The sequence below is a fragment of the Narcine bancroftii genome, chromosome 6 (genome assembly GCF_036971445.1).
Source record: "Narcine bancroftii isolate sNarBan1 chromosome 6, sNarBan1.hap1, whole genome shotgun sequence".
NCBI classification, from domain to species: Eukaryota; Metazoa; Chordata; class Chondrichthyes; order Torpediniformes; family Narcinidae; genus Narcine; species Narcine bancroftii.
This window is the reverse complement of record NC_091474.1, coordinates 66,411,489-66,434,427: the sequence shown is the minus strand read 5'-3', so window position 1 is coordinate 66,434,427 and position 22,939 is coordinate 66,411,489. Positions and strand designations below refer to the sequence as shown.

The window sequence follows — 22,939 nt, the reverse complement described above, 5'->3', positions numbered from 1 at the left end:
GTCTTACTGTGCCTCGGTGAGGCCACACTTTTACTGTGTGCATTAAGGTCAGATACAAAAAGGAAAAGAGGAGTTTCACTAGTGCTGACAGATCATTTTATGGTGCTCGAGTCGTTTATGATTAGAGGAGCAGCAGGAAATATAAAAACCTGATAGTTGTTGGGGGTGGAAAAAAAACTGGTCTTGAACCAAGGTCTTCAGGCCTCTGTACCTTCTGGCCCAAGGTCTCAGAGAGAAGAGGTTGTGTCCAGGGTGATGGGGCTCCTTTATGACGTTGGCTGCCTTCTTGAGGCAGTGCCTCATATACATTCGATGTGTTCAATGGATGGGAGGGCAGAACCCATGATGGATCTGCCCATGTTTGTTAACCTTCTGTAGCCTTCTGCTTTCCTAGGGCACTCGTATTACCAACCCAGGCTGTGATGCAACCAGTCATTATGCTTCCCACAGTACAGCTGTAGAAGTTTAACAGAGTACCTGGCAACATGCCAAATCTCCTGACCCGTTAGAAAGTGGAAATGTTGGTGTGCTTTCTTCATGCTTTCCCCAATATTCTGGTTCCACATGAGGTCTTCTGAAATGTGGACACCCAGGAACTTGAAAATACTATCCCTCCCTCCATTCTGTCAATGTGGACAGGATCTCTTCCCCTCCAAGTGTGAAAGGGACTTCAGATTACAATGGAAACCAATCCCCTTGGTATCATTATCAGTGGTTCTCAACCTTTTTATTTCCACTCACATCCCACCTATGCCATAGGTGCTCTGTGATTAGTAAGGGATTGCTTAAGGTGGGATGTGGGTGGGAAGAAAAAGTTTGAAAACCACTGTTTTAATCGTCCCTAATTGACTTGTTATGTGAATAGTTTAATAACTCCAAAGGAAATGGGCTGATGACAATTTTTCTCAAGCAAAATATTTCTGTAACAATTGGGTCTAGAGCAGTGATTCTCAACCTTCCCTTCCCACCCACATCCCACCTTAAGCCATCCTTTACTAATCACAGAGCACCGATGGGATGTGAGTGGGAAGAAAAAGGTTGAGAACTACTGCATTAGATGATGACGTTCATGAAGCTAATCACTTGTTCTGTGGAATGGAACAATTTTAATAACATTTAACGGATGTTTGGTATACTTACTGTTTGTCTTCAATCATATTTTTATCTGTTGCATTGGCAGATCGGTAGGTAAACTTTCTTCTCTCCTATATGGATGTGAGACCTAGACTCTGTACCAATGTCACATCAAACAACTGCAGAAATGCCCTCCATTTTATCCTTGGTATTCGTTGACAAGACCGTGTCTGCAACTTGGAGGTCTTGGGTCACCCGAAGCCCACCAACATTGAGTCCTTGATCATCAGAGCCCAGATGCAGAGAGTGGGACACATCATCGGAATGGATGACCCCTCCAGCTGCTCTATGGTGAACTGGAGACAAGGAGACCTCCTGATCATCCACGCAAGTGCTATAAAGATGCTGTGAAGGAAACCCTACGCTACTGTGGCATCCAGCCAAGAGAACTAGAAGCTGCGGCTGCTGACAGTACCCGTTGGGAGCCCTGTGCGATTAAGCCTATACCAGTTTTGAAGACAGACACTGCCAAAAACTGGTGGGAAACTGTGAACAGCATCACAAAGCAGCAGCCTCAGTTAATAAAACAATGGACCTCCAGTACCCCCATTGTGCTAGAGCCTACACTTTCAGACTGGGACTGCAGAGTCACCTTCGTGTCCACAGATAAACTGCAAAACAACGTGTCTACTTTGAACCAAAGGATTGGCAACAGGTAAACTTTATTGAATGGTCAGATTTTGGAGAGATATTGGAAGTGAAACCTTGTTGATTTTCAGTGTAAGCCATGGTGGGGTGGGGGTGGGGGAGAAACACAAAGCACTTCAGATTCTGCAACCTTGAGATGCTGGAGGGTGTCAGCGGATCAGGCAGCATCCACGGAGGGAAGTGGTCAGTAGGTAGATGTTTTGGGTCGGGAAGGGTAGCTAACAAGTGTTTAAAGGAGAAGCAGCTGGGGTATTGGACAGAAGGTGTGAGAGATGGAGAGACCGGTAGGGGCAAGGTTCAGGAGAAAAGGGAGAATGAGGACAGGTGAAGGAGAGATGGAATCAGACATGGAGGAATATCTAAATTTGGAAGATTCAGTGTTTCTTGCTGCTGACTGGTCACGCTGGGCCGGGCAGTGACACACAACTTACACACGTCACCTCATTCGCTGCCACGGTACGTCACTTTCCTCCTGACTCAGTTACCTTCTTTCTGCCTGAAACCTCCACCACCTCCTGATCTCCTATTCTTACTGATATTAACTGTCCCTTTTCAAAGCCACTAAGCTCATTCTTACCTTTACTCACCACCCACTTCCAAGTGCCAAAATGACACAAAAAAATGTTCTTGTCTGAATCTTTTAATTGTTTTCCTAAACACCAAGACTTCCCCTGGCAAAACACTTCATCTCTCCTTTCCTTTGCAAGTTTAGCTCTGAAAATGCAGGTCTCTGAGAGTTTGTTAAACTGTTTTAAAGTTAATATTAGTCGATCATTGAGCATTCTTGGCTGCCAGAGTCTAGCGAAAAAGTGGTCTTTGACTGTGCCTGGAGTACCATCCTGGAATAAATGAGAACTTGGCCACATTTTACAGGTGCCTGTGAGTCTTGTCAGTTGCTTTGTGAAATGGAGAGAAAATATTATTATTATTCCTATACGAGTTGCAATTCTATCAACAGTATTCGGGAAAAGCTGGATAGAGAAAGCAGCATTGTATTCAAAGTCCAGTTAGAACATGAGGGTCATAAATAGGGTGGAGAGCCAGCACCCTTTTCCCAGGGCCTCAATTGCAAATATCAGAGGACATCATTAGCTATGGTCTTTGAATCCTCTTTGACTACAGGGGAGGTGCCGGAGGATTGAAAAATGGCAAATGTAGTCCCTTTGTTTAAAAAAGGTAATAAGGAGAATCCTGGGAATTATAGACCGGTGAGTCTCACGTCAGTGGTGTGTAAACTAATGGAAAGGATTCTTAAGAATAGGATCTACCAGCATCTGGATAGGCATAATTAACTCAAGAATAGTCAGCAAGGCTTTGCCTCACGAGCCTAATTAAGTTATTTGAGGAAGTGACGAAAGAAATTGAGGGTCGGGCTGTAGATGTAGTCTATATGGATTTCAGTAAGGCATTTGATAAGGACCCCCATGAGAGACTCATCCGAAAGGTCAAGAGGCAGGGATCAGGGGAACCTTGGCTCTCTGGATTAAAAAACATTGGCTTACAGGAAGAAGACAGAGAATAGTGGTGGAAGGGATCACAGGGATCAGTTCTTGGTCCCTTGCTCGCCATGACTTTTATAAATGATCTGGATGATGATACAGAAGGTTGGGTGAGTAAGTTTGTGGATGACATGAAAACTGGAAGAATTATAGATGGAGCTGAAGGTTGTCAGAGTTTGCAAAAGGACATAGACAGGATGCAGTGTTGGGCAGAAAAATGGCAGATCAAGTTCAATCTGGACAAGTGTGAGGTGATGCATTTTGGGAGGATAAATAGAAAAGCTGAGAACAGGGTTAACGGTTGGTTAATTAAGAGGGCGGATGAACAGAGGGATCTTGGGGTTCATGTCTATTCATCCCTCAAAGTCGTTGCTCAGGTTGATAGGACAGTTAAAAAAGCCTGTGGAATTCTGGATTTCATAGGTGTGGGGGGGGGGAAGATATGTGTACAAGAGTAGAGAAGTCATGTTGCAGATTTATAAGGCTCGGGTGAGACCACATTTGGAGTATTGTGTCGAGATCTGGTCGCCAGGATGTGGAGGCTATGGAAAGGGTGCAGAGATTTACCAGGATGTTGCCTGGATTTGGAGGGCAAGTCTTATAAGGCAGGGTTGGCAAAACTGGGACTTTTCTCTTTGGAGCATAGAAGGATGAGAAGGGACTAGATCGAGGTCTACAAAATTATGAGGCGTAGATAGGTTGGACAGCCAGCCAATACCTGCTTCCTAGAGTGGGAATAACTACTACTAGAGGACACATAAGATTAAGGGAAGGAAGTATAGGGAAGACATCAGGGTATGTCTTTTTACACAGTGAGTTATTGAGGCCTGGAATGCCTTGCCAGGGGCCTTTAAAAGACTACTAGATAGGCACATGGATGAAAGGAGTGGGTTATAGTGTAGGGAGGGTTTAACACTTTTATACAGTTTGACACAAGATGGAGGGCCAAAGGGTCTGTATAGTCCTGTAATGATTTAATCTATTTAAGATGAGAGGAGGAGCGTTGAGGGGAGATGTCAAACGTAGTTTTTTTTTATATAGAGTAGAGTGCCTGGAATGCACTGGTGAGGTTGTGGCAGAGGCTGGCACGCAGACATTCAGAAGACTCTTAGGATAGGCACCTGGATGTAAGAAAAATGGAGTGTTATGGGTGTGAGGTCGGGACAGGTTAGATTGTTGTTGACATAAGTCAGCACAATATCATAGGTCAAGGGGCTTGTACTGTTCTATGTCCCAGAATAAATTCCTTTAAAATGCCACAAAGTGATTGAAAATACAAATGACATTAAAGAATTTTTATTTTTCACTGCTGCTCATCTTTGCTTACATTCCTGTTACATTTTAATTTTGTTGTAAATCACAGTGAGAACATACAACTAATGTGCAGTTGAGGGAAGTTAAAGGTTTGCAGATGCTGTGACCGTAGCTTAATACAAAAGTGCTGGAGTAACTCTTCATAGCAAAGATACATAACCAACGTTTCAGGCCTGAGACCTTCGTTAAGTTATGAGGAAATATTTCTCAGCTTTTAATTATATTTATTGTGATTCAAATAAACATTATTTAGCATGTTAAAAACTAATCAACATTGAGTAGAGATTATTAAGTACATTTTTCTAGTGCAGAGGTGAGTAATTTCCCAACAGTTGGGAGGTAGCAACTCCTTAGAAAACTTTTGTCTTTTAAAACTGGAGAACCTTCTTCGCGATCTGAACATAATGATCATCGGGCTTAGGCTTTCTGGCACTCCCAGGCTGTAGAAACTTCTGAATATTTTGCACATTACTGATCTTCACCTTGAATTTCTGGAAGTGTTGAAACATGTGTTATTCCTTAAGAACTGGTTCAGCATTCGAAATACAACAATGAGCCACAATTATATGGCATAAAACAACTATTCCATGCTGACCAAGGTGGCTTTCCGTGCCCATCCCATTTGAGTCTGTATCCCCCTAAACCCCTACAAAAGGTAGGGGTTGAATGCACCCATTCAAATGACCTTGAAACCTCTGTAAATGTCCCTGCCTCTACCATTGCCCACCATATACCCAACACATGGATGAAGCTCAGATCCCCTTTTCCATCTTATTCCTTTCATCTTAAACATAGACCCTCAGATTTTGGACTTTCCTACCCCAGGTAAAAAAAACTATTTGGCTTAGCTCTGCCCTCACGCCATGATTTTATAAACCTCTGATAAAAAGTAAGCTTTCTGTGTTCCAGGGGGAATTCTCTCATCACATAAGCCCTCCAGTCCTGGTAACATCCTTGTGAAACTTCCTACAGCTGGGTGACCAGAACCACAGGTAGTACTCGAAGTGGGTTGCCGTGTAACTCGTACGGTTATAACGTGACATCATAACTCCTACACTCAGAACTCTGAGCAATAAAGGCAAACTTGCCATGTGGTTGGCTCACCACAGACATTTCATTTTGCTCTGCAACCTCTGGTAATAATCAAGTCCATGCTGAGCCACACCCCTCCCATCCATGTACTTGTCCAAATTTTTCCTTTTCTGTCAAAATTGAGCCTGCATTCACCACTTCCACTGGCAGCTCGTGCCACTCTCTGTGTGGAAAAAATTCCCCCGAATGTTCCCTTGAAACATCTCACCTTTCACCAGTAACCCATCTTGTTCTGGTCTCACCCAACCTCATTAGAAAATGTCTGTCTTTCTATACCCATATCAAATTTCCCCTTGTTCTCCGGCGCTCCAGGGAACAAAATCCTCACCTGTTTAACCTTTCCCAGTTCCTCAAGTCCCGGCAACATCTTAGTAAATCTTCTTTGCATAATTTCAATCTTATTGATATTTTTCCTGCAGTTAGGTTACCAAAACTGCACACAATACTCCAAATTTGGCCTCACCAATGTCTTATACAACTTTAACCTAACATCCCAAGTTTAATTCTCAATACTTTGCTTTATGAAGGCCAATGTGCCAAATGCTCTCTTAACAGCCCTATCTACCTGTGACGCCATTTTCAAGGAAATATTTATCTGTATTCCCAGATCCCACTGTTCCACCACACTCCTCAGCCCTTTATCTTGCATGTCCCACCTTGGTTAGTCTCACACCACACGTGTCCACCTTAAATTCTATATGCCATTTTCCCATGCAGTCCAGATCCCGCCACAAGCTTCCTCGCTGTCCACTGCGTCCCCAATCTTACTTGATGATAAACAATTCTGACTGAGCTGACAAAAACCTGTAAACTGAGGTGACCTCATTCGAGGGCCCCGACATTCCACTGGTTCAGTTTGTGAGAGGTGTTCTTTGGCTTGGCTTTGCGGACGAAGATTTATGGAGGGGGTAAATGTCCACGTCAGCTGCAGGCTCGTTGGTGGCTGACAAGTCCGATGCGGGACAGGCAGACACGGTTGCAGCGGTTGCAGGGGAAAATTGGTTGGTTGGGGTTGGGTGTTGGGTTTTTCCTCCTTTGCCTTTTGTCAGTGAGGTGGGCTCTGCGGTCTTCTTCAAAGGAGGTTGCTGCCCGCCAAACTGTGAGGCGCCAAGATGCACGGTTTGAAGCGATATCAGCCCACTGGCGGTGGTCAATGTGGCAGGCACCAAGAGATTTCTTTAGGCAGTCCTTTTACCTTTTCTTTGGTGCATCTCTGTCACGGTGGCCAGTGGAGAGCTCGCCATATAACACGATCTTGGGAAGGCGATGGTCCTCCATTCTGGAGACGTGACCCACCCAGCGCAGCTGGATCTTCAGGCTATTCTACAGTGCACTGGAATGGAAGTATGAAGCCCTCCTCCCAACCAGCCTGACTCCTCCCTTCTCTCCACAGTACAGTGAGGGTGCAGGACCCTGGTGCAGATCCAATTCTGTGATTTCAATTCAGTGAACAAGATAACCCTGATGATGTGGTGTCAGCTCAAGTGACACCCCAAATGCATATTTCACAGCAGATGAAATGTGAACAAAGTATCATGTTGGGCACACTGTTTCCATCAGATAGGTTAGTTTCCTGGTTTTTTTTTTAAATAAATTTTTATTTTTCACACTATAAACTATATCAACCAAAATACGTACAAACGTTTCTCATTAAATTTACACAGTGGTCTTTTCTTCCCCCCTTTTTTTCCCCCTTTCCCTACCCACCCCCCTCCAAAACCCATACAAACCTCAACAAATACAATACAATAAAACAATATATTCACACAAAGGAAAATAAACAAGAAAAATGCATCATCTATTTATTACACACTGAATCTAGTCGTTTTGTCTTCTTATCATTTTCATTTTAGGGGATGGAGGTCGTAGGCAAGCTCTCTCTGACATGTTCCATGTATGGTTCCCAAATTTGTTCAAACATTGTAACTTTATTTTTTAAATTATATGTTATTTTTTCCAATGTAATTGATTTATTCATTTCCTGTATTCTCACGCTCTCTTCATTTTCCAAGTTGACATTATACATATTTTCTGATCGCTAAGGCAATCATAATGAATTTTTTTTGCACTTTATCCAATTTGAGGCCTAATTCTCTACTTCTTATGTTACTTAAAAGAAAGATCTCTTTTTTTTGGTATGTTATTTTTTGTAATTTTATTTAGTATCTGATTTAATTCTTCCCAAAACGTATTTACTTTCATACATGCCCAGGTTGCATGTAGTGTTGTTCCCATTTCCTTCAATCTATCTGATTTTGAATCCCATTTTTTTAATTTTTGAGGAGTGAAATATATCCTGTGTAACCAATTATACTGTATCATGCATAACCTTGTGTTTATTGTATTCTTCATAGTTCCACAACATAACTTTTCCCACCTGCTTAGGGATTTATAGTTTTCCAACATATCAATTTTCTGAGATAACAACTCTTGTGTCTCTTTAATTTTTTTGTCACTTTCTTCCAATTTTTCTCTCAAGTCATTCACTTCCATTTCTACAGCCATTTCCTGCTCTTCCACATTCTCTACTCTTTTCCCTATTTCTGTCATTACCAGTTCTAACCGTTGCATTTTATCTTGTTTTCATTTTCCTTTTAATTGCATTAAACTCTAATAACCATTCTTTTAGTGATCTCATTTGTTCTTCAAAAAAGACTACCTATTTTCTGTTCATCAGTTTTACCTTTTATTTCTCTTTGTCCATCAGTTTTATTTCTATTTCTCTATGAAGATCTTAGTCTTCTTCTTCTCTTCTTTGTGTCTACGTCTCTTCTGTTTTTCCTGATGACCTGCTTGTATCTCTTTGTCGGGCCTCTTGTTGCTGGTCCTTCCCCCCTGGGCTGCTCGTCTGTTGTGCTTCCTGACGTTGGTCTTCTTGACGGTCATCCCTCTGTCTATCTCCCTTGTCTGTTTCATCGCTTCCTCTTCTCCTGGCTTCCGCGTCCCTCAGCTGTTTGCTCTGTGACAGCCCGCTCCTCTGCTGAGCCCCCCCTCCTCCCGCCGGTGTCCCCTTTCTCCTTTGATTGTTCACGCGCGACTCCTCGCGCATGCAGAGTTGCACACTTTAGTTTGGCTCCGAGAGCCATTTTTGTAGTGCATCGGCTGGTGGGCTGCGTCTCCACAGGGCAGGCACTGACCTCGAGGGTTGGGCGCTCCTCGCCACCACAGCGTCCTGTTCCTTCGTGCAGGTAAGGCCTTCTTTTATCTTCTCCGGCGACTTTTCTACTTTTTTTCCAGTTGCTTTTACTTTCTCCTTCTTGGAAGCCATCTTCATTCTCTTCTCTGTAACTTTATCTTCTATTTCTTATATTTTATTTTTGTTATGCTTTGCTTTTTCCTAACTTTTTTCCTATTTTCCTGGAGAGGGCTGGTTTTCCCGACCGGCCGTGACTCCCCCATTTCCTGGTTCTTGATCCACTTTAACATCTGTATCTTTATGTACCCTTTATGTTCACTCTCTGGCTCTCTCATCCCTTCTGCTCCAAACTTTCATACTCGTATGAATCTTACCTGTAGCAAAGGGAACTCTGACAGAATGGAGGGGAAGTTTTCTTCCAACATCAAGATAGTCTCCAGAACTTGAAGATCAGCAAGAGTGAGCTGGTTTCCGACCATAAATCCAGTTTGTTGATTGATGCTCTGTAAAACCAAACAAACAAAAAAAATCCAGTCAGGGTTTTACATTATCAACCTCCCAGTCACTGTGTGATCTGCTGAGTTTCTCCAGCATGTTTGCGTGTTGCATTTGACCTCAGTGTCCGCAGACTTTCTTGTTTAACTACTATCTAAAGGGTTGATTGCATAAACTGTAACATACCCTTTGGATCTCTCATGGGCATTACCATTTCCCCGAGATGGTGCGTGGTCAGTAATAATCCAAGTGATTCGTCCACCTAATCATGGCCTTAGAGAGATTTGGAAAAATTCTGTAGAAAAATTTGCATACTTACCTCTGGAGTGGTCGTTTACACAGCACTTTTCAACTGGCCTTCCTGTGTGGCGGAGTTTTTTGGAGGGTGAACGTCGTATTCATTAGCCCAGTTTCTTACGGAGTGCCTGCGATCAATTTAGACTGCAGCTACTCTGTTAAAAATGTGTAGGGGTCCTGGTGGAAAAATTTACGGGATGGAATTTAGCAAATAAATTCCATCAGGACATTTTTACACTGCCAGTGAAGCAGAAAATCTGTGCTAATTTTCAGCTTCTCAGTGGCTATAAAAGTGCCTGAGGATTGGTTACCCAGTGCTGGTGATGTGCTCTGCAAATAGTGGTGGGATCCAGCAGATGGAATAGAGGGTTCAAATTGTGCACCTATTGTATTAACAAAGAGATTTCTCTAAAGTCAGTCAACATTAGATGTGTTTAACAATGTTACCACAATCTGTATGCCCTGTAGTTCAAGTTCTTGAAATGTAGATAAACTGGTTTCTGAAAGCAAAGAAAATCCCTTGATGAATGTCATGATGCCTCTGGTCACCAATTCCACAACTCTGAGCACCAGAATCTCTGATTTTACCCAATCTATTCCTCTCATGAGATCACCCCTCATCCTCCTGAGCTCCCAGGTATAAAACCTCAGCCTGCTCAACCTCTCCCTATAGCTCAGGCCCCCAAGCCCTGGCAACATCCTCATAAATCTTCTCTGCACCCTCTCCAACTTGACAACATCTTTCCTTGAGCATGGTGACCAAAACTTCAAAGATACTGTTACTGATTCCCCGACTTTGGGCAAAAGACTCTGTGCATTCACCTGATCTCCTCCGCTCACAAACTGGTACACCTCCTCAAATCACCCCTCATCCCCCTTGCAGCTGGGGCAATTAGATTTTGGTTAATTTAACGAAGCTGGAAAAAGAGTAGATGTCAGGGTTAGGAGACAACCATCCAGTTTCTCCTGCAGGGAAAGGAATCAGTCTGAATCAGCCAGTCAATGAGATCATGGCTGATCTGATGATAGCCTCACCTCCACCTACCAGCCTTTTCTCCACATCCCTTAATTTCCTTACTATGTAAAAAGAAATCCAACCTGGACTAAGTCTACACCCCTGAATCTTGAGGTTCTGTCCTCTAATTCTGGACTCTTCTACCAATGGAAACAACTCTATCATTTATACGTCTTCCACAATTTTGTATGTTTCTACATGATTCTTCTAAATTCCAGCGACTATAGTCCCAGATCACTCAATCTCTCCCCAGAGGCTGACCCCTTCAACTCTGTCATCAATCTGGTGAACCTCCTTCTGCACCACCTCCAAAGCCAGTATAAGTAAGACCAGAACTGCACACTCTACTCTAGATGTGGTCTCACTGGTACCTTGTATGGCTGCAGCAGAGCCTCTCAGCACTTAAATTCCATCCCTCCAGCAATGAAGCCCAACATTCTGTTTGCCTTCTTGATAACCTGCTGCACCTGGAAACTAACCTTTTGCGATTCACCCTTCTTCAGGGCATCATGCTGCCGTCGTTTACAATTTAATCTGATCTTCCATTTTTCCTTCCAAAGTGGATAACCTTGCATTTGCCAATATTGTATTCCATCTGCCAGTCCCTTGCCCACTCACTTAGCCTATCTATATCTCCCTGCAGACTCTCCTTATCCTCAATTTAGTGTCATCAGCAAACTTACAGACACTACACTCTGCCCCCTCTTCCAGATTGTTTATGTGTATTGTGAACAGTTGTGGGCCCTACACCCATCCTTGTGGCACCCTGCTTCACCATTGATTGCAGTCCAGAAAAACACCCCTGCACCCCAACCCTCTGCTTTCTACTGGTTGACCAATCCTCTATCCATGCGAATACATCACCCCCAGTTCCATGCATCCTTATCTTCTGTTTGTCTTTTATATGGCACCTTAATGAATACCTTCTAGAAATCCAGGTAAACAACATCCACCTGCTCCCCTCTATCTACCGCGCTCATTATACCCTCAAAGAACTTCAGCAAATTTGTCAAATAGGACCTGTTTCTGCTGAATCCATGCTACGTCTGCCTGATGGATCCATTTCACTCCAGGTGCCCTGCTATTTCTTCTTTAATAATAGTTTCAGGCTCTTTTGTGTAGTCTTCCAAAGGCGCTATTTGCCTTGGCGAGTCTGTTGTCTATCTCGTTGTTGATCCTTGCATCTGATGAAATGGTGCAGCCGAGATAGGTAAACTGGTTGACCGTTTTGAGTTTTGTGTGCCCGATGGAGATGTGGGGGGCTGGTAGTCATGGTGGGGAGCTGGCTGATGGAGGACCTCAGTTTTCTTCAGGCTGGAAAAACAACCAACTGAAAAACCTCACAAAGATAAGCGTATACAGAGCTGTTGTCATACCCACACTCCTGTTTGGCTCCGAATCATGGGTCCTCTACCGGCATCACCTACGGCTCCTAGAACGCTTCCACCAGCGTTGTCTTCGCTCCATCCTCAACATTCATTGGAGCGACTTCATCCCTAACATCGAAGTACTCGAGATAGCAGAGGCCGACAGCATCGAATCCACGCTGTTGAAGATCCAACTGCGCTGGGTAGGTCACGTCTCCAGAATGGAGGACCATCGCCTTCCCAAGATTGTGTTATATGGCGAGCTCTCCACTGGCCATCGTGTCAGAGGTGCACCAAAGAAGAGGTACAAGGACTGCCTAAAGAAATCTCTTGGTGCCTGCCACATTGACCACCGCCAGTGGGCTGATATCACCTCAAACCGTGCATCTTGGTGCCTCACAGTTCGGCAGGCAGCAACCTCCTTTGAAGAAGACCGCAGAGCCCACCTCACTGACAAAAGACAAAGGAGGAAAAACCCAACACCCAACCCCAACCAACCAATTTTCCCCTGCAACCGTGTCTGCCTGTCCCACATCGGACTTGTCAGCCACAAACGAGCCTGCAGCTGACGTAGACATTTACCCCTACATAAATCTTCGTCCGCGAAGCCAAGCCAAAGAAAGAAGATAGTTTCAGGCATTTTCTCAACTACATATCTTAAACTAACTGGCCTGTAGTTCCCTGCCTTTAGCCTGTATTCTTTTTTGAATAGTGGCGAGTCATTTGCCATCTTCCAATCTACCAGGACCTGCCCAGAATCCAGAAAACTTTGGTAAATTATCTCCAAAGCCTCGACTATAACTTCTGCCATTTCTTTCAGTACCCTGGGATGCATTCTGTCAGAACCAGGGGATTCATCTATCTTTAGACCCTCCAGTTTTCTGAGTACCACCTCATTAGTATTAGCTATTACATCCAGGTCATCACCTCCAAAACATATGTGTCTGATACATTGGACACGTCCTCCACGGTAAATAATGACACAAAGTAGTCATTCAAAGCCTTAGCCGCTTCCTCATTATCAATTCTCCCTTCTCATCTTCCAAAGTTTTAACCTTCACTTTAACCACCCTTTTGCAATTTATATAATTATAAAAATGTTTACTGTCCGTTTTTATATTTTGTGCTAATCTTTTCTCATCATCTACCTTCCCTTTCTTTATTGTTTGCTTCGTGGGTCTTTGTTGCTTGTTAAAGCTTTCCCAGTCTTCTAGTTTCCCACTGCTCTTGGCGACTTTTGAACGCATGACCTTATGCCTTCCTTGATCTCATTAGTTATTCAAGGTTGGCTGTCCCCACCCTTACTGTCCTTGCTTTTAGCTGGAATGTGAGCATCATGAAAATTCTCTTTGAAAGTCCTCCATATAGCCTGTGCTCCAACTCCCCCACCCTCCCCTTGTTTAGGCATAACACACTGGTGACCAAACTATTGTACCCTCCATTGGTATGAGAAACTCAATCATTCTGTTATCACTCTTTCCAAGAGGATCCCTAGCTTCAAGATCGCTAATTTTACCTGTCTCATTGCACAGGACCAGATAGCGTATTCCCTTGTAGATTCAGTAACATGCTGTTCAAGATAGCATTCACATATGCAGTCCTCCTCAAGGTTGCCATGAACAACCTGATTCACCCAGTCTATATGCATGCTCAAGTCCCCCACGTTAACTGCAGTTCCATCCCAACATGCCCCCGCTATTTATTGCCTGTTCCAGTGTAATATTATGATACGACAGTCGAGACAACTCCCATTAATGACTTCTCCCAGACTCAACATTTTGCTCCTTAGATCTTACATAATCTCTCACTAATGTAAGATCTAATGAGCAAAATGTTGAGTCCATCATACATTGTAATATTGTTTAAACTTTTGTCTCTCAGCACTTGGGAACCATGACCGTCTCTGCATTCTTCTTTGCAGTTGATGTTGTCGTTTACCTCTTTGCACAACATCCTCCCTTTTGGACCCTCAAAGGATATAAACTGGTTCTGTATCACATTGAACACTGATCTTATAATGAATCTAACAAAAAATATGGCCAGCCAACAGTGCAGGGTCTTAGAATGGAATAAGCTATACTGTGATGGATTATGTAATATTTTATATTGTATATAGCTATGCTTTAAAGGAGATAAATTGTGGCAGGTTTTTTTTAGTATAGGTCACAAACAAACACTTCACAACACAGATCTCAATTGAAAGAACTTTTCTGAACATTACATACCCGTGTGCTCAGAATTAGAAGGGGATTAAGTTAGGTTAAGTTAATAGTAATAAGTTAGAGTTTAATCCTATTTTTATGTTTAAAGATAATTAAAAATAACTTTTGTTTAAGTAGCCATTTGTCTTGGTGAATACCTATAGCTGCTGGGTTTTGAGGTCCATAACAATACCTTGATCTATAAGTTCAGAAGCAGCCTTGAGTTTACACCTTTTGAACAAATACCAGCAAAATCCACACACAGTTCAGGTATTGAACACGTCTTCCATCTCCTCTGTGCTCCCATGCACTCTGGTTCCATCTCTCTGCACTCCCACCTCTTCTGGTTCTATCCCCTCTGCACTCCCACCCACTCCACTGTGTCCATCACCCACTAACATTCAAAGGAAGGTCCAGTGCCTTTGGTTAACATTCTGGCCCTGTTCTAACTGCTGATTACCTTCTCAAATGCAGGAAGATATCTGCTCTTGGCTTTTTTTTCCACGTTGGTGAGGTTTTTCACCTTTTCTTCAGGAGACAGGAATGGATGATGCATCATGAAGGTCATTAGATCTTTTGCTCCCTCGCAGTACATATCTATCCTGAGATAAAAAGGTCAGCATTGTCAAATTCATTTCCAGGTAGCAGTATTTAAATATAATACAATGATTATATTTCCTTTGGCAATGATTAGATAAATACTTCAGGCCTTTATCCCAGCAGAAGTGAACAAGGACAGAGATTGAATCGAGGTTGGAGATTTTAAGAGGGGACCCTTTTCACAGAAGGTGGTGGCTGCCAGAGTGTGTGGTAAAGATGGGTACAAATTGTAACGTTGAGTAGGCATTTAGACATGTACATGAATTGGACAGGTGCGGAAGGATACGGCCCCAATGCAGAAAAGTGGGATTAGCTGGTCAGCACAGACAAAGTGGGCCGAAAGGCCTGTTCTGTGCTGCAGGAATCCATGACTTTGTGAACCCAGAATGGATCATTAAGGTTGTGGTGATATGTAATTACACCACTGGGTCAATCCCTGGTGACCTTATATATAAAGCAGTCCAGAGCTACAGTCTAGCCTTCCAGGTCTGTCTTGCAGAGACAAGACCTCTTAGTGTACATATTAGTTTATTAAATTGTACTGACAATAACCACAACAGCAGTGTGAGTATAAGACAGCTTTAATAAACTAATATGTACACTAAAAGGTCTTGTCTCTCTGCAAGACGAACCTAGAAGGCTAGACTGTCGCTCTGGACTGCTTTATATATAAGGTCACCAAGAATTGACCCCTGGTGACCTAGTGGTGTAATTATACATCACCACAAAGATGTGCGTGTTCCTGAATCGGACATCAAACTGGAACACGTTTGAGTATGTGCCCACAATTTAAACTTTTCCAAGGCCACATATTGGTTTTGTTAAATAATGCCAAACCTTCATCAATACATACTCTCAAATAATCATTCAGATTTAATTCAGGGGTATTTCACAAGCAATTAAAATGTGTGAAACACAACCCCAATTCAGATAAAACAGGAGGACCCCTCATGAAGAATACTTGAAATATAACTCCTGATGTTAGCAATGCACAATAGGGCTGCATGCCTTTCTTCCCCATCACTTTTCAGGTGCTTTCTCTTCCACCCTCCCACTCATATTCATTTGTTACCTTGTGCTCCTCCGCCTTCCCCCACCTTGCTATTCAGGAAGCTACCTGTTATTCCACATTCCTTCAAAGGGCTCAAGCCCCTGAATGTCTTCCTGTGGATGCTGCATGAGTACTGAGTTTCTCCAGCACTTCTGGGCACTGCATGAGACTCCAGCATCTGCAGATTTTCTCATTTCCCTTATGATGTTAGCACAAGAGTTGCACATTAATGCTTGATTGGGAAGGACTGGGGCCACTTTCCTTTGGGCATTGAGGCGACTTTGTTAAAGATCTTTAGGCATGAATGAGTTTGATGTGGCAGGTGTGTAGAGACCAGGGTGGCGTTAAATAAATTCAAAAGGGAAACAAAAATGTCTTTGCTCAGAGACTGGACCATGTCACTTGAGGTGTTTTAGGCAAATAATTTTAGAAACATCCCCAGCTTGTGAGCCAAAGGGAACAAGGAGAGAAGTCAAAGGACTGGGTTCAAGCAGCGAGCGACCTGTGCAGAGGGTGATGATTTGCAGGAAAACGAGAAGGGCACAGGTCTATTTCTTGTGTCAACTTTGGCTGCTGGGGTCATGAACAATTCTCGCTCTTCGTGAGAGACCTACTAGAAATACAATCACTGAGCAGACGCACAGCTGTGCTCCTCTGCAGAGGTATCACAAGTTTTAGGCTGAGGGAGGGAAGGGGTGGCACTGAACCATGTTTCTATTAAAAAAAAGGGATTTGGAGGTTTGAAGATAAAAGTGTTTCTTATAGGTTTACCTGAAAAAGAGACACTAAATTAAGTGTTTTTGGATTTTTATGCAGGTCGTTGTTGGTTCCTGCTGGTGAGTGTTGATCAATCCTCAGTCGAGTTCCAAAACTCAACCATTAAGTTCATTTAAAAATGCAACACTGTAACAGGCCCTTCCAACCCACGCGCCTGCACTGCCCAAATACACCCATGTGACCAATTCACCAACAAACCTGGTTTGTCTTTGGGAACATGGAAGGAAACTGGAACACCGGGAGGATTATAACCAATTTTGAGTGAGTGCAAGAGGCAGGTGAAGATGACTCACTGATCAATTACTAAACCTGACCCAAATACAAAAGGAGTTTGTGCTCAAGATCTGCGAGGTAATGTTGCAACTCCACAAACTTCTGGTTAGACCACACTTGAGGTACTGCCTTCTGGTCACCTCATTACAGGATGCCTTGGAGAGGGTGCAGAGCAGATTTACCAGGATGTTGCCTGGTTTGGAGAACACAAGTTGTGAAGAAAGGTTGACAGAGCTAGGGCTTTTCTCTTTGGAGTGATGAATGTGCACAAGATTATGAGGGGTTCAGATAGGGTGAACAGCTGGCACCTTTTACCACAGGGCACCAATGGCCAAGACCAGAGGACATCTGTTTAAGGTAGACATCAGATGTAATCTTTACATTTATAGAGCATTGGGTGCCTGGAATGCATAGGTGATGGAGGCTGGTACAACAGGGACATTTAAAAAGGTTTTAGATAGGCACATGGATGCAAGGGTTACAAATGTGAAGGGTTAGATTGTCGTGGAATAGGTTGGCACAACCTCGTGGGCTGAAGGGCCAGTACCGTGCAGAAATGTTCTATGAAGTACGCTGCAAGAAGGGCCACGATCAATTTGAAGGACAACGGAACCGAGGCACTGCCAAGAATTGTTCACCCGAACCACACTCCCAACACTTCAAGTGCTCCACAGCACGTTTCGAAGCTGAAATGAAAGAGGGAAGTGTGGAGACTGCAGTTGCAGGAATTTGGAGGAACTCGATGTAAATTTCATTTTAAATATTATTTACAACACAGCTATTTACACCCAAATTAACATAACAACCCTGTACCTTTTGGAGGGTGGGACTGAGGGTACAAACTGCATCGGATTGTTAGCAATGTAACAGCATTGCGCAAACCGCGCCACTTTAGTCTAAAGGGTGAACAGCTTTAGGCTCGATGAAGGGTTCCAGCCAAAATGTTGACCATTCCCCACCCCTTCCCCTCCACTGACACTGCTTAACCCACTGAGTTCTTCCAGCAGATTGTTTTTTCACACTCAAGAGGAAAGGATATGCCGAACGAAGTAGACATACAGTGCTCTTTCCTGGATGTTTTTGCCATAAAGATTGTGCTTTGCTGCAAAGTAGCTCAATATAGCATTGGTCTGCACCAGTTTCATTCCATCAGCTTCAACCATGGGGACCTGTTCAAACAGTAGGGCTCCATCTGTCAACGGGAACAAAACCAAGGGTTTATCGGAACATTGTACTTAAAAAGGCACATAATTAGAGTCTCTGAGTCACACAGCATGGAAACGCTGACCAAAATGTCCCAGCAACATTAATCCCACCTGCTTGAGTTTGGCTCGTACCTGCTCAACCTATCCATACATCCATCCAAATGTTTCTTAAATGCCGCAATAATATCTTCCTCAACCACATCCTCTGACAACCTGTTCAATGCATCCACCACCTTCTGTGCAAAGGTTATACCCAGGTTCCCCCTTACCATAAATCGATGTCCTCTGCCAACACATTCCCCTGCTCTGCATTCACCCGATCTATTCCCTCGTTTAAAAAGTTGCTGAAAGAGTGGCATAGTCTCATACCAGTAAAAGACATTTAATTACATTTTTAAATTTATTTAAATTTTTAATTTAGAGAAACAGGCCCTTCCAGCCCATAAGCATGCACTGGCTAAAAACACCAATGTGACCAATTAATCAATGAATCTCTGGAACATAGGAAGAACCCGGGCAGGTCACAGGGAGAACGTAGAAACTCCTATCAGGCAGTGGCAGAGATTATTAGGTGATGTGGATGCTTTTCCAGAGGCCCAACTCCTGTGTTGTCTCGAAGAACAGGACCCGGCAAATTTAACAACTACTTCCTGAGCTGTGCCTACGGTGCAAGCCATTCATTCAGCAAGCTCATTCCCACTAACCAGCCACAGAGCATGCCTCTGCCCCGCCCATGGAGCTACTCACCTTTCATAAGCTTTTCATACTGTTCCCTGGTCTCAAGGAATACTTCATCAAACTGAAAGAAACCATTTGCAAAAGATATTTGTTAAAATGTTTCAAATGCACATCAAGTCACCAAGAAGCTCTAAATTTTCTTTCCCGGTGGTCACCTCATTATGGGAAGGATCTGGAAGCCAATGGAGAGGGTGCAGAGATTTACCAGGATGTTTCCTGGACTGGAAAACACATCTGATGAGGCAAGATTAGCAGAGCTGGGACTTTTCACTTTGGAGCGTAGAAAGATGAGAGGAGACTTGACAGAGGGCTACAAGATTATGAGAGGAATAGATAGGGTGGACAGCCAGCACCCGTTTCCCAGGGCAGGATCAGCAAACACCAGAAGACTTGTTCAAAGTTAAGGGAGGGAAGTTTAGGGGTACATTTTTTTTTAAAAAGTGCAGAGTTGTGTGTCTGGAATGCCTTGCTGGGGATAATGGTGGAGGCTTAAACATTGGGGGCAATTAAGAGACTCTTAGACAAACACATGGATGAAAAAAAAAATAGAGGGTTACGGGGTATGGACGGTTTAGTACTTTTTAAAAAAGGAATATATAGGTCAGCACAACATTGAGGACCGAAGGGCCTGTACCGTGCTGTATTGTTCTGGGTCATGTGGATATTTATAGATTTCCCAGAATGCTGCCAGGAATAGAAGGTTGAAATTGTAGGGAGAGGTTGGATAAGCTTGTGTTGTTTTCTCTGGAGCATCTGAGATTGAGAGGAGACCTGATAGAAGTTTAGAAATTTGTGACAGGCCCAGAAAGGGTAGACAGCCAGATCTTTATCCCAGGGTAAAAGCCCTGGGGTCATGTGTGGGCAAAAGAAACAAAGTTTAATCTGCCATTGTACTCCTGTGCAGTGTTACTCCAGGTTCTGGGGAAGGGTCACAGAAAGTAGATGATTGAATGGTGTCAAATGTATTCAGAGGGCTGACCACCCCTTGTGCTCTCATTGCTGAGACCAGTGACATCACTTGGGTTGGTGTCACCCCCACCCCCCCTCCACGGACCTCCTCCAGTACCAGATCATACAGATTCCTCAGTAATGCCTTTTGTATTTCTGTTACTTGTAAATTGTAATTCCCGTAGATCGTAGAATGTAATGGCAATAGTGGTGAGATAAAAAACAAGCAAAATTAAAATTACACCTTTAACTTGTATCATACACCAAATGTATTTAAATTAGCAATATTTGAAAAAATATATATAATTGTAAAAATATAGAATAATGTGATAAATATAGTTGTAAATTGCTTACATGTAATATTTCTAAGATTATATGAGCACTAGCCACAAAATTAGTAACTAAGCGGAAACTTTTTGGATTTTTCTTTTCCTTTAATTACTACTTCATTCTCAAAAAAAAGTTATTGATCTAGGTTCACAAATATTAATTACCTTGATATTGTAGCTAAAACACCAGAAAATTTGACAAAAGCAGCATTGAAAACAATAGCGCTTGGTCGTAGCAGGTGCAGATGAAACCGCGTGATTTGAAGTGTTGTTGTCATTGGGGAATAATGACAGCTCTGACGGAGAGCAGTAGAAGGTTCAAAAAGTAAATTGGCATTGAGTTCTTGCCTTGTAGGTATATTGATACATGTAAGCTTGGCTTAACAAGAGTTTTTTTTTGTTATAATGAACTACAGGGCTATTTTTATATAAATAAAACTTTATGCTGAAACATTGCACAAAAAATTTATAGTCATTTTGGTGTCACCCCCTCTGATGGTGTCACCCAGCGCAGTCCACACCACCCACCCACCCACTCCCCCCCCCACCCCCCCCCCCCGGTGACACTAGTGGCTGAGAGACAAACATATTTAACGCAAGTGCAGCTTTCCCCATTGCCTCTCGTAACTGAGCTTTTGGTAGTCACGAGCCCATTTCATGATGGGGTGTACATACCCTTAAGTATAGAAATTAACTTGGAAACAACACTTTAAAAAAAAAGATAATCTACTAATTTTTTTTGTACACAACCTCCACTCCAGCAGCTGCCAAAAGCCAGCGAACCGACTCCATTTTTCCTCTTCCATTGAAATAATACAGTTTGGGTTTCGACATGGTGGTATAGTTCCCTAGGAACAGAAAAGGGGATCAGTTCCACAGCAACAGGCTACTCTCACTTCCTCCTGTACATAAAATGGGTACCGGGGGACGCAGTTGCCCAGCAATTCATCTATCTCCACAAGCCCAGACTGGTTAATGAGAAACCTGGCTTCACAATACACAGATTTTGGCAGACTCCTGGTCACAGTTGGTGGCAGGGACACAACTCGGCACGCCAAGAGCTGCTTCAGTGAGCAGAGAAAGTAACGAATGTACTACCACCCCATCTGCCGTACAGGTCCTGAAATGTGGGTGGTGCAATTATATTTCCCCCCCCCCCCTGTAATATTTCAGAAGAAGGGAAACAATTTAAACACTTTCACAAATACTAGAGTTGGAAAATGACCATCTTGGCACCTTGGGGTTAATAATATGGTTAATGTCCTCAGTACTCTTAATTTGGTGGAATTTCCTACAATTTTCCATGAGATTTACTTCAGGATTTTGTCAAATGAATTCATCTTTTTACTCAGTCTCACTGTCTGCTTACAATTTGGATTCACTTGCCGCTTTCTGAGAGAACTTGTTGATCAAGTTCTGTGGAGAAAGGTGGGGATTTTCGAGTTGCCAAGATCTATAATCACTTGTCCGGATTCTGCCGGTATCCATTCCTATCCACGCAGCTGTTCAAATCCCTTTTGGATGTTACTACTGTCCGTGCCTCTACCACCACCTCCGCAGCTGGTTCCCTTCACCCACCACTCTGGTGTCCCAAATGCCTCAGAAATATTTCCCGTCTCACCATAAATCCATGTCCTCTAGTTTTAGATTCCCTGACCCTGGACCATTCTGCGAAGTGCTCACAGAAAGGTCAATTCTGGGTTTTGTTGATCTCACAACAGATGAGAGCAGAAGGAAGAACTCCTGTTGTTTGCTGGAGAAGGTGGGGGTTTTGCAAGACATGAGCCACATGCTCTCTGGAGTTTCAGTTGGAAAAGCCAGAGAGAGGAGTTAACAACTCAGTCAGTCAGGAGTGTGGCCATTCCTTTATCAGTACCTCTCACAATTTTAAACCCCCTCCCCAGAGAGACAAGTCCCAGCCGATCCAGCTTCTCAATCCCGCCCCGCTCTCCTGCAGCTGGGTGTCCAGAACAGGGCAGCTTTCGGCTGCTGTGGATGAATGTCCCGCTCAATCTTTCTCGCGCACAAGTGGAACGGCGGGAAGGTGGTGGGTTCCAGCTCCCAGCGGGACAGCGGGCGAGCAGAGGGGTCCAGGGCAGGCGGGACCTTGCTCTGATCTGCACGGTCAGGGTGGGAGCGAGGGTTCCCATTCCGTGCAAACGTAGCGGAACGAGCCCTCCTGCTCAGTGTTCCCCCCCCCGGCACTCGCCCCCTCCCCCGGCACTCGCCCCCTCCCCCGGCACTCGCCCCCTTCCCCCTCCCCCTCCCCCTCCCCCCCCCCCCCCCCCGGCACTCGCCCTCGCTTCCCCTTGCACTCTCGCCTCGCCTCGCCCCGCCCCCCCTCCCTTTTCACATGCACACACTGACCCGCCGGAGCTAAGATCGCTTCCTCCAACACTCACCCTCTTCACGCAACTGCGCCGAGCAGGCTGTTTGCAGAGCAGCCACCAACAATTCCACCAATCGCTGCCACTGAATATTTGCATAACGGCAAAGATCGACGGGATGCAAAACCTCGCCACAACATTAAAGAGTTTCCAGACTTCATGCTTTATATAGCCAGCCGCTTCTCCTTCTCTTTCGGGTGTGAGGGCGATCTGGCTGCGACATCTGTCACCCCATTGATCGCTAGGGATGATTCGGCTGATCTGGCTGGCTAGGCGGGTGTCACCCTTCCCTCACAGCTCCATGTGCGTCCCTCCCGAAGCTCAGCGCTCGGTCGCAGAGGATGGCCCCCTAGAAGAGGACCGCTCCGCCGGTCTAGGGTATATGACGTAGCTACTCCCCTGCTAGTCTAAACCTCAAAGACCATTTGTAGGA

General features: G+C 44.0%; 1 protein-coding gene across 1 annotated transcript; it reads right to left on the bottom strand.

Annotated features, from left to right (window-relative positions):
* Positions 1-4,561: 4,561 nt before the first annotated feature.
* LOC138736169 (glutathione S-transferase alpha-4-like) lies at positions 4,562-22,568 on the bottom strand. Its single transcript, XM_069885221.1, has 7 exons — positions 22,487-22,568; positions 20,870-20,967; positions 18,852-18,903; positions 17,959-18,091; positions 14,659-14,800; positions 9,198-9,326; positions 4,562-5,086 (listed from the first exon to the last, which is right to left on the bottom strand). Exons 2-7 carry the CDS (start codon positions 20,951-20,953, stop codon positions 4,964-4,966), a joined length of 663 nt encoding a protein of 220 aa, XP_069741322.1. The 5' UTR covers positions 20,954-20,967; positions 22,487-22,568; the 3' UTR covers positions 4,562-4,963.
* Between the last annotated feature and the right edge of the window lie 371 nt (positions 22,569-22,939).